This window comes from Oncorhynchus keta, chromosome 33 (genome assembly GCF_023373465.1).
Source record: "Oncorhynchus keta strain PuntledgeMale-10-30-2019 chromosome 33, Oket_V2, whole genome shotgun sequence".
In the NCBI taxonomy this organism is placed as follows: domain Eukaryota; kingdom Metazoa; phylum Chordata; class Actinopteri; order Salmoniformes; family Salmonidae; genus Oncorhynchus; species Oncorhynchus keta.
The window spans coordinates 9,281,088-9,295,827 of record NC_068453.1 but is presented as its reverse complement, the minus strand read 5'-3'; the positions used below and the strand labels follow the sequence as shown (position 1 = coordinate 9,295,827).

The window sequence follows — 14,740 nt, the reverse complement described above, 5'->3', positions numbered from 1 at the left end:
CACCAGTTAGATTACACCAGTAAATAGGTAAGCGCATTAAAAAATTGCTTTATAAATACCATTAGAGATGGTTTATGAAATGGTAGCAAGCTCCAACAAGGCTGTCACTAAGAGGCTAATCAATCCCACCTGTTTGTCATTGGCCTAGAAAATATGTTCATAGAAACATGTCCAGCTGCTACACTTGATAGTTTGGAGCAACCTTAAACCTACTTACCTGGCACTGTCTCTTTAAGATCCATGGGCTTCAGTGTTGTGATGCCCATAGTGTTGCACTGAGACATAACAATTATTTTGTTATGACTACTTTGAGGACAACATTCTTCAAGTGGTCTGTGTTTTCCCCTTACTTTCTCACTGTTTCCCGCTTTTGCCCTTGTGACACTTGTCTACCCCAAGTTAAGACAAGTGTCACAAGGGCAAAAATCAAGATGATCTGAAAACATACAGAGTTCATTCATTCCGAGTGCTACGTCTATATGAAGATGGTAACGCAGTAAAGCAGAACACGCATTATAAACAAACAGTGTGTCAGGAAGGCGCTCACCATCTGGGTGTGGTTGGGGTAGAAGGTCTGTTCGTTCAGTGGGAACTTCTCTGGGCCCAGGGAGTGGTAGAGCTCAATCATGTGGGAAAACTGCAAGCAGAAACAAAACACGAGACACCATTCTACCGTAGTTACTGTATATAGAAGGCGGGATAGAAAGTGTCTTATACTACATCTGTAGTTATCTGGAGACAAAAAAACTGACACCTTGAAAGCTGAATGCAGCCCTATCCATTAAAAATGTTTTTAGTGAGAAACTTTGACCTTTAAAACAGGTAAGTTCCCAGAATGTTTTGTCTACTACCGCCAACATGTTTTGTCTGGGTTCTAAAGACTGTAGCCATGGTACAAATGTAACTTGGCCCGGCTCCAGCTCCAGCGCACCTTGCCTGGCCGCCTCTCTGCTGTTAAAACAGGGTGAATAATAACGGGTCTTACTGGAGGCCCCTGGTCTGGCTGTTTCAGAAACAGGTGTTATGGCTACTTTTAATAGCCCAAATAAATCAGTCTGAGGTGGCCGCTAAGGGCCTCTTTATGTGGGGTAAGATGGGGGGTGGAACGGCGGTGAGGAGGCAGGTTATGGATCACGCACCACCCAGGGTTTGCTGCAGAAGTTGTAGATGGAGAGCAGGGAGTTGATGCTGGCGACTCCCCCGTATTGAAGGCCAATCACCAGGCTCCTGAAGTCTTCGCCCGGAGTCATGCTGTAGGCATGCTGGCGAATCAGGACAAAGTCTGGCTTGAAGGATCTGGAGAAAGACAAAACAAAGTGGGACATGAGATAACGGAAAAACCAACAACATGCTGATGTCAAGGTAAAGTAAAAGTAAGGGCACATTCTACCACCCTGACTTTCACATTATCTGCTTCGACCAAAACATTGATAGAAACGGGAAGAAAACATCTGTACCACTGGGCACACGCTTGTTGAATTAACGTTTCCACGTCATTTCAATAAAAAGACGTTGAACCTACGTGGAATAGATGTTAAATTGACGTCTGTGTCCAGTGGCGTGTGCCTCATGGACTGCTGATGACACTACACTACACTGTGGAGACAGACAAACTGTTGCCAGTTGGGCATTTTAGAGACCTGGATTTTTGTTACAAATGTATCTTTAGCATATATATTAAATCACAAAGATTGGTGCATGCATACTGTATTTCAATTACTGACTTTGTCACTCAAGTTCCAGACCTCAAGCAGTCGAACTGCAACGACAGTAGTCATCGTAGAGCCTTTCCAAAGTCCAACACAGCAGCTGTAACTGCTCAGAGCCCAGACCGATAGTATCTGTCACCGCATTAACACGTTAAGATTACAGGCAGCTCACTATTTACAAGGAGGAAAAAAGCTCCATTATTCAAAGGCCATAGGAGGAGGGCGAACAAAGGAACGCTGGTCAGAGTCAGAGAAGCTAATCTTTTTGGACCATCTATCCAATTAACGCAGCCTAATCCCTCTCATTACAAACTGTTCTGGGAACAAGGCCAAGTAACCCATCAGGGACCCGGGAGGATTGTATCCCATCTTGCTATGATTAAGATAAAGAGGGAGAAAATTCCACTCTTTAACTGAAGGCAGGTATGCAGGGATATTATGTCCCCCCCCCCCCAAAGATTAATTCAGCTTAGATTCAGGTAGGTTGGCTATCTTGGATGGATCTGTGCTGGCTGGGCTGAGGGATGTAAATTAAGTTCTCTTTCAAATGGCTGGTAACTGTTCTGAATGCTCTGATTGTAATTTACAGTTTGGCGAATGGTAACATTTTGATGCTTTCGTCTGAATTCATTGCTTCAGCCTGACAAGTCCATGAGCTGTTGAAAGTTATTTCCAATGGACTTTAGCTGTTCTCAATGAATCAACGTCTAGAAACCTCTGGCAAAGGTACTAGGTGTTGATTGAGTTGATATTCGTATATTTACATTTTTGTCATTTATAAGTGCGTACATTTTTATACTTTTTCCCCATGGAAATCAAACCCGCAACCCTGCCATTGCAAGCACCATGCTCTACCAACTGAGCCACATGCGCTGTAACCATATTGTCTCCAATACTATCATTCACCCTCTTTCACACACACACACACACACACACACACACACACACACACACACACACACACACACACACACACACACACACACACACACACACACACACACACACACACACACACACACACACACACACACACACACACACACACCCCTGGGCTGGAGAGCAGCCATCTGGTGCAGCTTGTGGACTGAGACAGTAGCGCACGCACGCACGCACGCACACACTTGGAGCCATGGAAGTGTTGCATTATGTAAGACAGCAGACCTGAGGCACAACTCAGGACTCAGTGAGAGCTGTCGTGGTCACGGCGACACGAAGGCTACAGCTGCTCTCTTTAAAAGTGTTGTTGTGCTCACTGCTCAGCCAAGGTGGCACTGGACCAAGGGCTCACTGCATACTGCTCAGCCACAGTAGTGGCACTGGACCAAGGGCTCACTGCATACTGCTCAGCCACAGTAGTGGCACTGGACCAAGGGCCGATCTATTTCTACATCGGTTTATTGAGGGACAGACTGACACAAACCTTGCTCATACCACGTCGAAGTGCCCACATCACATGCACTGGCACCTGACGCACCAGGTTTGTTGTTTTGGTATAACTTCACTTTGAAGGGCACAAGAGTGTACAAGAACTATAAAGCGTCAATAACGGCTTATGTGAGCAGCCACAGGCGTATGCTGCATGCACCTATCTGTACAACCTATTTACTGCTCATCATGAACATAGAAGTGCAAGTTGTGATGATGTGACTGTTTTTAGCCAGGCAACGGCTCATAGCAGCATTGCCCTATAGAGCTGCAGCATTAACACGCTTATTCCAGCCATTAACTTTGTTATCGGTTTCCCAAATCGGAGTCCTTCTGCCCGAGTAATGCTCCCTGTGGGTTGTGGATCACGCCAAAGCTGTGTATTAAATGTATTTTGTGCTTTACAATCCCAATCGCTCAGGCCCAATGGTGATCGCTTCACTGCCAATATGCTAATGCACCCTTTAAATTGTTCATCAGTGTTGCAATAAAAAGGATGCTTAATGGGGACGGAGATGATGATGCCGAGATGTGAGGTAGGGATGTCCTGTATTTATGTGGAATTGAAGGTTCTGCTTTGTAATAGCCAAATGGAATTGGGTTCCTTAGGGAGAGAGGGTGAGCAGAGTGGGAGAACAGATAGAGCGCACGCACGCACGCACGCACGCACGCACGCACACACACACACACACACACACACACACACACACACACACACACACGCACGCACACACACACACACACACACACACACACACACACACACACACACACTTGTATTTATTAGGGATCCCCATTAGCACTCTTCCTGGGGTCCAAACATATTAAAACACTTACATTACATATAAAACTAAATATAAAACAGTACATCATTTAACATTATTACACCACTACTGTACATATCTACAATACAAAATGTTTAATACCAACAACAAACTCACAATGTATGCGTATGCATGTGTCTGTACCTTTGTGTGTGTCTCTTCACATGTACCTTCCATAAGGTATATTTTCACCTGTTTTTTAAAAATCTGATTCTACTTTTTTCATCAGTTGCCTGATGTGGAATAGAATTCCATGTAGTCATGGCTCTACTGTATGTAGTACTGTGCACCTCCCATAGTCTGTTCTGGACTGTTCTAGACCTCTGGTAGCATGTCTTGTGGGGTATGCATGGGTGTCTGAGCTGTGTGCAAGTATTTTAAACAGACACCTCGGTACATTCAGCTTGTCAACACCTCATACAAAAACAAGTAGTGATGAAGTAAATCCACTTTGAGCCATGAGAGATTGACATGCATGTCATTAATGTTAGTTCTCCGTGTACTTTTAAGAGCCAGCCGTGATGCCCTGTTCTGAGCCAACTGCAAAGTCCCTCTTTGTTGCACCTGACCACACTACTGAACAGTAGTCTAGGGCCTGTAGGACTTGCCTTGTTGATAGTGTTGTTAAGAAGGCAGAGCAGCGCACACGAGTCCATGCCATAGTCACTACTACTGGGCGTCTTGCTGGTACATGTTCAGAGTTTGTTAGAGTTCAGTTGGCTTTGATGGTAACCATGGCAATTGCCTTAAATTGCAGCAAACTGTGGGACAGGATTTATTGGAACGTTTGCATTAATGAACTTGGCTTTACCCCTTACTTCCGTAATTGGGTTTTCAGTGTAGATGCCGTTTCTGTGTTGGTGCTGTGTTGAATCATGGAGCAGATTTCCCCCATGTGTGAAGTCAGTACTACTGGGGCAGGGAGGTAGGATATTATCATCATGATAAACAATCTCATTTGTGGCTATGGCTGTTTTCAGACCTTGAAGCATGTCAGGGGGGGGGGGAGAGACAACCAGTCAAACACGATAATCGCCTGCCATTCTATTCTCTAAGTAAATTTATCTTCCACATCTTTGACCTTTTCATTGACTCCTCTGGGAGATCTATTCTGAATTGCAATGCATGTACATTCATCCTTGTAATGCCCTCTTGCCAGCCTCAAAGGTCTGCTGGTAGAGTAATCTCCATCCAATCTGTCTGCCTCAGGTTGATAAGGGTAATACGGTTCAAGCTCACAAAGTGTTCCACAAAGGTTACACGTGTTGACTGCAGCGCATTGCTCAGAACAAGAGGACATTGTGTTATTTTGCACCCGTTTGGTCTACAGAGAACGTGCCTAAGGGACAGCTATCACCAGACACCAAGCCCAGACCAACATTGATGAATGATGGGAAAGGGAGAGTGAGTGAAGGAGAAACCAAGAGAGAGAGAGGGGGTATGAGAGAATGAGAGAGAGAGAGAGAGAGAGAATGAGAGAGAATGAGAGAGAATGAGAGAGAATGAGAGAGAATGAGAGAGAATGAGAGAGAGAGAGAGAGAGAGAGAGAGAGAGAGAGAGAGAGAGAGAGAGAGAGAGAGAGAGAGAGAGAGAGAGAGAGAGAAAGAGAGAGAAAGAGAGAAAGAGAGAGAAAGAGAGAGAAAGAGAGAGAAAGAGAGAGAAAGAGAGAGAAAAGAGAGAGAGAGAGAGAGAGAGAGAGAGAGAGAGAGAGAGAGAGAGAGAGAGCGAGAGCGTACCTACAGAAAGTTAACACTCCAAGCCTAGCTTTAAAGAATGGATGGAGAATGATGGGAAAGGGAGAGTGAGGTGAAGTGAGAGAGAGTCTTGCAATTGCCTCCACAAAGTAAGACAGACATTCCTCATTATTCAAAGGAAAGTAAAACGTTCAGGTTTCAAACAATTATACTGCCTCAAACTCACATTGTAAAGTGGTTGGTGTTGCGCTCATAGCCTGCCTACCGTTGACTTTAGCCTATGCACTCGAATGGCTGATGGGAGTTGAGATTGAGAAATAAAAATAGCTATTTTTAATCGTAGCCATCAAAAAAACATGTTAACACGCGATTGCATTTAGAATTGTAATTTGTGGATGGACGGAGAAGGATGGGAAAGGGGAGAGAGGAGTAATAAAAACAAAAGAAAAAACAGAGAGAAATTATAATACATTTCATTATGTTCAAATTAAAGAGATGCTCCATTACTTTTGTATACTTTTTAGACAGTAGTTCTGAAAGTAGCACTCACAAACCAAAAGTGGTACCCGAAAATGGTGTACTGTGTCACATACGTATACATACACCACATCATCTCTCTCTCTGCTGTGTCCACTGAGCCGTTGCGCCCACCCTACAACTACATTGGATAACGCTGGGCAGGTCTCTTGCTAGCTGTCACTCAAATGTGAGGGGCTGAAGCTCATTGGCTAGAACTCGTGGAGGGAAAATGTAGAGAAAATAGTGCAGCACAGCTTCAAGAAAACAGTCGCTTTCAAAGTTGGGATTTCGTGGCTAATTTAGGTAAGGCATTCATCCTGCTCATAGATTGCATGTACACATTGACACAGCAGGAGGTTTAAAAAATACTTTCTTAGTCGCCAAAGTACCGGAGCATGTCTTTAATAACTACAAAGAAAAATAACGAAGTGAAAGAGAGGGAATGAGAAAGAGAGAGAATGAGTCCAGTAAAATATGCATTTGGGAGAGGAACATGTTATGGACCACTTGGACTATTCTGAGCAGCTAGGGGAGCGGTCGTACTGTGGCTAGCAGTCACAGTCACGATCCCAGACCCAGCGCCACCAGGCAGGCCTGGCTGCATCTCAGGACCATGATGGGCGGTGGCGCAGTCATGCAGTCAAGCCTGCCAGTAAAGACCACTGCCCTGGCCACGGTCCAGTGAGGAATGCATGCAGAGCTCCTAAGGAGCACCAAGGGTCAGAGAAATGGTGAATACACCCCCTACCATGGCTAGACAACATAAGACATGCACTGAGTGTACGAAACATTAGAAACACCTGCTCTTTCAAATCAGTATACAGTCCATTCGGAGAGTATTCAGACCCCTTTGACATTTAGTTAGGTTACAGACTTGTTCTAAAATGTATGAATTTTTTCCCCTTCCATCATTCCTCATAATGTTTGATAATTTACAGAAAATATAAAACGGAAATATCACATTTACATAAGTATTCAGACTCTTTACTCAGTACTTTGTTGAAGTACCTTTGACATCGAGTCTTCTTGGGTATGAAGCTACAAGCTTGGCACACCTGTATTTGGGGAGTTTCTCCCACCCTTCTCTGCAGACCCTCTCAAGCTCTGTCAGGTTGGATGGGGAGCGTTGCTGCACAGCTATTTTCTGCTCCCTCCAGAGATGTTCGATTGGGTTCAAGTCTGGGCTCTGGCTGGGCCACTCAATGACATTCAGAGACTTGTTCCGAAGGCACCCCTGCATTGTCTTGGCTGTGTGCTTAGGGTCGTTGTCCTGTTTGAAGGTGAACCTTTGCCCCAGTCTGTGGTCCTGAACGCTCGGGAGCAGGTTCTCATCAAGGATCTCTGTACTTTGCTCCGTTCATCCTTGCCTCGATCCTGACTAGTCTCCCAGTCCCTGCTGCTGACAAACATCCCACAGCATGATGCTGCTATCACCATGATTCACCGTAGGGATAGTGGCAGGATTCCTCCAAACGTGACGCTTGGCATTCAAGCCAAAGTGTTCCATCTTTGTTTCATCAGAACAGAGAATTGCGTTTCTCATGGTCAGTGTCTTTTGGTGCCTTTTGGCAAACTCCAAGCGGGATGTCATGTGCCTTTTAGTGAGGAGTGGCTTCCGTCTGGCCACTCTACCATAAAAACCTGATTGGTGGAGTGACGCAGAGATGGTTGTCCTTCTGGAAAGTTCTCCCATCTTCACAGAGGAACTCTGGAGCTCTGTCAGAGTGACCATCGGGTTCTTGGTCACCTCCTTGTCCAAGGCCCTTTTCCACGATTGCTCAGTTTGTCCGGCCGGCCAGCTCTAGGAAGAGTCTTGGTGGTTCCAAACTTCTTCCATTTAAGAATGACGGAGACCACTGTGTTCTTGGGGACCTTCAATGCTGCAAAAAAAATGTTTTGGTTCCCTTCCCCAGATCTGTGCCTTGACCCAATCCTGTCTCGGAGCTCTACGGACAATTCCTTCGACCTCATGGCTTGGTTTCTAGCTCTGACATGCACTGTCAACTGTGGGACCTTATATAGACAGGTGTGTGCCTTTCCAAATCATGTCCAATCAATAGAATTTGCCACAGGTGGACTCCAATCAAGTTGTAGAAATCACAAGGATGATCAATGGAAACAGTAAACTCAATTTCGAGTCTCATAGCAAAGGGTCTGAATACGTTTTTATCTCTATACAGTTGCAAAAAAAATGTAAAAACCTGTTTTTGCTTTTCATTATGGGGAATTGTGTGCCAATTTATTCAATCCATTTCAGAATAAGGCTGCAACGTAACAAATTGTGGAAAAAGTCAAGGGGTCTGTATACTTTCTGAAGGCACCGTAGATGAAGGGGAGGTTAAATAAGCCTTCAGACAATTTTGACATAGATGCTGTATGTGCACCATTCAGAAGGTGAAGATTTATTTAAATGCCTTTGAACAGGGTATGCAAAGCAGGTGCCAGGTGCAACGGTTTGACCGTGCCAAGAACTGCAAAGCTACTAGGTGTTCAACAACAGTTTCAAGTGTGACCAGAAATGGTCCACCACCTAAAAGACATCCAGCCAACTTGACACAACTGTGGGACGCATTGGAGTCAAAATAGGCCAGCATCCTTGTGGAACGCTTCCGACAACGAATTGAGACTGTTCTGAGGGCAAAAGGGGGGTGCAACTCAATATTAGGAAAGTGTTCCTAATGTTTTGTTCACTCAGTGTAGTGGGTAAGATACATAGTTAATTCAAGTGGAAAATGTGATATTCGATCTACATGACAGACGAATTACGATGTGTCTTGCAGCTAAATGGTGATTGCGCGGCGGTGGTGGATTCTGATACGAAGACGAGTCCCTCAAGTGCACTTACACTGTTAATATGAAAAGCATCAGATGTGAATTGCGGGCCAGGAGCGAGGCAGTGATATAGCACTAGTAAATTACCTATGGCAGACATGGAAATTAGTGTTATGAGTTAGAGTGGTTTAGAGGGACCATTTGTATTCAGGAAAACATTATAGAAATTGGCATCAGGCCTCATTCTGAGCTGTATAGTATTTGTATTAAAGCCTGGTGGTGCTTTCGGGGGGAAACCATCCTCAGGTTTGTTAAGCTCATGCATGACTTCAGCGTGTCTGTCTGCGAGACGGATTTATTTGCTCTGTTATAAGGTAAACCCGTCTGAGGTATTAGGTCTGATTGAAGTACAGTAGCAAGGGTCTTTAGCGGAAAAAAAGGTGATTCAATTGTGTGTGTGTGTGCGTGTGCGTGTGCATGACATGTCTGTGTCTCAATTCTGGGGGTCGATTTAGTGTAGATTCATGAGGAACATGCTCCTTTACATGTGTGTGAACCTGTGTGTGTACAGTGTGTATAGAGCGAGTGTGTGTTTAGGCCGACATGAAACCTCTGCGTGGTTGGGCTTAGTTCAGTAATCTCCACCTGATGTAGTTTAAGGAGAGACAGGCCCCGTCACACTACAGTATATGTGCCTTCGGGACTCAGACGCACAACCCTGTCTGGCTGTGTAGGGCCGGTTATGGTCGCTTATGGGATAGATTATTAGAAAAGAATAACAGACAAGTATCTGCTAATGCAATCTCCCTGCGCCATCTGTGAGACTGGCTGCAGATCTGGGGGTGTGGGGACAGGGAGGAATGCAGAGGGAGGATGGGGCCCTGCAGTCAGCCACGACAGGGTTTAGGGACTCCCTTCCACTACCTGTCTACTACAAAATAGTATGGCTCTGGATAAGCAAGGTGCTTTGGTATGCAGTTCAGGTCTTTGGTCGTTACACCTACAATGCTTACCTGTTTTTACATTTGTATGTACACTTTGTAAATCAACACCAAATCTACAGAGACTATTTGTTCTGGTCTCCGGAAGTGTTCAAGGACAGTGAAATCAACATGTCTTCAGGTATGGAGGAACTTATCTGTACAATTGAAAAGATTCATTCCCGAAAACGCTATATATCCATTTTCAGAAATATTGGTAAATTTGCTTTTATTGTTTATAGAGAATGGTATCTAATAATGGAATAGGGTTGTTCAATGACAGACATGCATTTGTTTAAAATCACTTGATGGTTTCATTTCAGAGTTTTTTTGCAAAATGGAATCAATCCGCTTTACTCTCAGAAATAATAATAGTACTGCTAGGTTTTACACAGTCAAAGGTAACAAATAACAAACAATTATAATAATGTACAAATGATACATTTATATATAATGATATTATAATTTAATCCAGTCATATGAGATATGTATGTAAAACATTTACATTTGACATAATTAGTATGTATTAGTATAATTAGTACATAATAGTAATTTAGCAGATGCTCCAGTAAGTGCATTCATTGTGAGATAACAACATATCACAGTCAAATATACAGCATACAAGCATTTCATTAAAACTAAACAATGGATATATAGCGTTTTACAAAAAATGTAAGAAAATGTCAAATCAGACACATCTAAAATCAGTAATATTTCACACACACAGAAAAGTGCACATAAGCAATCATTTGAGGAAAAAACAAATGTGAATGATTTGTGGATATTGGAAATAAAAAAACATTCAGACCCGTTTTATGGGCATTACTTCTGTCTGAACAGGTAACAATTCATGTCCTACTACTTGTCATCGTTTCAAAATATGTAATTGATTATTATAATAGGTTATCTTTTAACATTAATGGGTATCAAGATAAGTAAGGGTAAATGACCGACGCCACAACAGTCCACCTGATCTGGTCCCGTGGTAGCTCCCTAACAAAACCAGACTCTTATACACTAGTAATCACTTTGCAAAAACATGCCAAATTTGTCCTTTGCATGCCTGAATAAAAACACTTTGCCCTCTAATCACAGTGGGGTACTTACGCAACCCTGAGGGACCCCAAGCCAGATAAGACAGGCATAGTGAGGTCTCTGGGAGCCGTCAAACAGTACGAGCTATCCCGCCCTATATAACTGTCCTTCACTTGGCCTAATCCAGCACTTAGTGTGAGTGTGGGTGTTTTTCACTGTACGTTGTATGCACATAACAGGTAAACAAGTGGCCATATTGAATCGCCCAACCCAGTCCAGGCAGACAGGCAGTTACTTATTCACATCTCAGTATTGCTACTAGCATCACTGGGCAGGATGCTGTGTTTGCCATTACTGTAATCACCTCCCCGATTGGATTTCAGTTTATTCATCACAGGAGAAGCCGGACTGTGGAGAAGAAACCTTTGGCTGTGCTGATCTGAGTCTTTTTGCTGTGGCTAATCATGCTCCATTGCTATAATCGTGAAACACTTTGCCAGACCAGTGTTTCTGCTTTAAGTTAAGTTCAGCAGTTGGGCTGGAGGGGTTTGGCAGAAATAGCTAAAGGAAACCAAAACGGGTGACGGCACGTATTGGATGCGACTCTTGCACGAACGAGAACGCACCATATATGCTCAAAAACCTGCCTGCCTCTACTCCAAGGCAGAAATTAACAAGGGCAGAACCACTTGAATTTTTCTAATACCCAGTAACAGCAGGTCCTCCTAACGTCATCATATGAGGACCAAGTCATGTACAAAAGCTTGAATCTTCATGTTCTACATTGTTTTGTTGTCATTTGTGCTCCCATACAAGTGCATGTGCAGTCACGCAACGCAATTACATATTCATCGGCCGCATCAAAACCCACAGGGTAACAGTACACTTGTTACAGTTTAGTTGATATATGACAAACAAATGAAACAGTGCACTTCTAAGAAGTTCCACTTGAATAAACAAGTCTGAAACCACAGAACTGTGAGAAAGTGTGCTGCCTTGATAGGCCAGTAGAGGTGAGGGGAAGTGGGGAAGTGTTTAGGGAGCGCACCCGCAGCCAGATGCCAAGGGTCAGAATGCTGAACGGAACATGGCCCTTATTTACGCAGCCCTGCACGTACGGAACAGCAGGAGCCCTATAAACTGACCAGGACACACACAAATACACACAGGCGCACACACAAATACACACACAGCAGTTTGAAAGCTGTGAGAACCAACTACTTACATGTACAGTACACACTTTATGTACACACACACACACACACACACACACACACACACACACACACACACACACACACACACACACACACACACACACACAATTTATGTTATAAAATATAATGCCTTTAATCTGAGGTCCTCAGGAAACATGCTGTTTATCCGATATGATTATCTTTAGGAATGTGTCTCAAAGCATATAGGATTTGTAAGATTTGTTTTCATTGAGGCCAAGAATAAAATGTAACATTAAGTAGTCATTATTAGCCTAGCTTAGGCACTAATACAGAATTGTTTATAGACTACAGTAAATTCTGAATATCTTCTGAGTATAGGCAGTGATAGGCTATACTATTGTATGGCATAGGGGAATGTGTGTCAAGCAAAGATGGAGTGACATCTCACAGCAAGATCTGGCAAATCTGGTGCAGTCCATGAGGAGGAGATGCTCTGCAGTACTTAATACAGTGTCCTTAGTCCTGGTGGCCACACCATAATATAATAATAATATATGCCATTTAGCAGACGCTTTTATCCAAAGCGACTTACAGTCATGTGTGCATACATTCTACGTATGGGTGGTCCCGGGAATCGAACCCACTACCCTGGCGTTACAAGCGCCATGCTCTACCAACTGAGCTACAGAAGGACCCAGATACTGACTGGTACTTTTGATTTTGACCCTCCCCTTTATTCTCTCTTTCAGGTGACACAAATTCGGATGTGGGGGAAGGGGATGGGCAGGATATATGCAAATTAAACACTGTAGTATTTACTATAGTTAAAACAAATGTAGTGTTTTTGCAGACATTACTGTAGTAATTACTTTAGTATTCTACAACATTATATATAGTACTACACATGATTGAGGGATACTACAGTGTGTGGTAGCGCTGTCCCCGACTACAAAAACTTTTGTCGACCAAAAGTCATCTGTTCTTTGGACCAATCGATTGGTAGTATTTTCAAACATCAAATATACTGTAGACATTCCCTATGATTTTTTTTATAAAAACAACTATATGAATTGAGCTTGTCTGATGCTTTAAATCAAATCAAATTGTATTGGTCACATGCACCTAATACAACAGGTGTAGACCATACAGTGATATTCTTACTTACAAGCCCTTAACCAACAAAAGAGTTTTAAGAAAATACCCCCCAAAATTCAAATAGTCTAGGTAGAAATATTAGTGTTCAGGAGTCTTATGGCTTGGGGGTAGAAGCTGTTTAGAAGCCTCTTGGACCTAGACTTGGCACTCCGGAACCGCTTGCCGTGAGAGAACAGTCTATGACTAGGGTGGCTGGAGTGTTTGAACATTTTTAGGGCCTTCCTCTGACACCGCCTGGTATAGAGGTCCTGGATGGCAGGAAACTTGGCCCCAGTGATGTACTGGGCTGTACGCACTACCCTCTGTAGTGCCTTGTGGTCGGAGAACGAGCAGCTGCCATACCAGGCAATGATGCAACTCATCAGGATGGTGCAGCTGTAGAACCTTTTGAGGATCTGAGGACCCATGCCAAATCTTTTCAGTCTCCTGAGGGGGAATAGGTTTTTCGTGCCCTCTACACGACTGTCTTGGTGTGCTTGCACCATGTTCATTTGTTGGTGATGTGGACACCAACAAACTTGAAACTCTCAAGCTGGTCCACTATAGCCACTTCGATGAGAATGCAGGTGTGCTCGGTCCACCTTTTGCTGTAGTCCACAATCATCTCCTTTGTCTTGATCATATTGAGGGAGAGGTTGTTGTCCTTGCACCACACAATCGGGTCTCGGACCTCCTCCCTATAGGCTGCCTCGTCATTGTTGGTGATCAGGCCAATCAGTTGTGTTGTGACAAGGTAGGGGTGGTATACAGAAGATAGCCTTATTTGGTAAAAGACCAAGTCCATATTATGGCAAGAACAGTTCAAATAAGCAAAGATAAACTACAATCCATCTTTACTTTAAGACATGAAGGTCTGTCAATATGGAAGATTTCAAGAACTTAGAAAGTTTAATCAAGTGCTGTTGCAAAAAACATCAAGCACTATGATAAAACTGGCTCTCATTAGGACCGCCACAGGAACAGAAGAGCCAGAGTTACCTCTGCTGCAGAGTTCTTTAGAGTTAAGTGCGCCTCAGATTGCCGCCCAAATAAATGCTTCACAAAGTTCAAGTAACAGACACATCTCAACATCAACTGTTCAGAGGAGACTGCGTGAATCAGGCCTTCATGGTCGATTTGCTGCAAAGAAACCACTACTAAAGGACACCAATAAGAAGAAGAGACTTGCTTGGGTCGAGAAACATGAGCAATGGACATTAGACCGGTGGAAATCTGTATTTTGGGATGATGAGTCCAAATTTGAGATTTTTGGTTCCAATCTCTGTGTCTTTGTGAGACAGAGTAGGTGAACGGATGATCTCTGCATGTGTAGTTCTCAACGTAAAGCATAGAGCAGGAGGTGTGATGGTGTGGGGATGCTTTGCGGGTGACACTGTCAGTGATTTATTTAGAATTCAAGGCACACTTAACCAGCATGGCCAACACAGCATTCTGCAGCGATACAC

The 14,740-nt window shown here is 43.6% G+C and overlaps 1 protein-coding gene across 1 annotated transcript in view; it reads right to left on the bottom strand.

Moving 5' to 3' along the window:
- LOC118365930 (synapsin-3-like) overlaps window positions 1–14,740 on the bottom strand; it is a 124,483-nt gene that overhangs the window by 63,093 nt on the left and 46,650 nt on the right. The window contains 2 exon segments of the mRNA XM_052491828.1: window positions 548–637; window positions 1,140–1,296. Coding sequence (XP_052347788.1) covers window positions 548–637; window positions 1,140–1,296 — 247 coding nt within the window.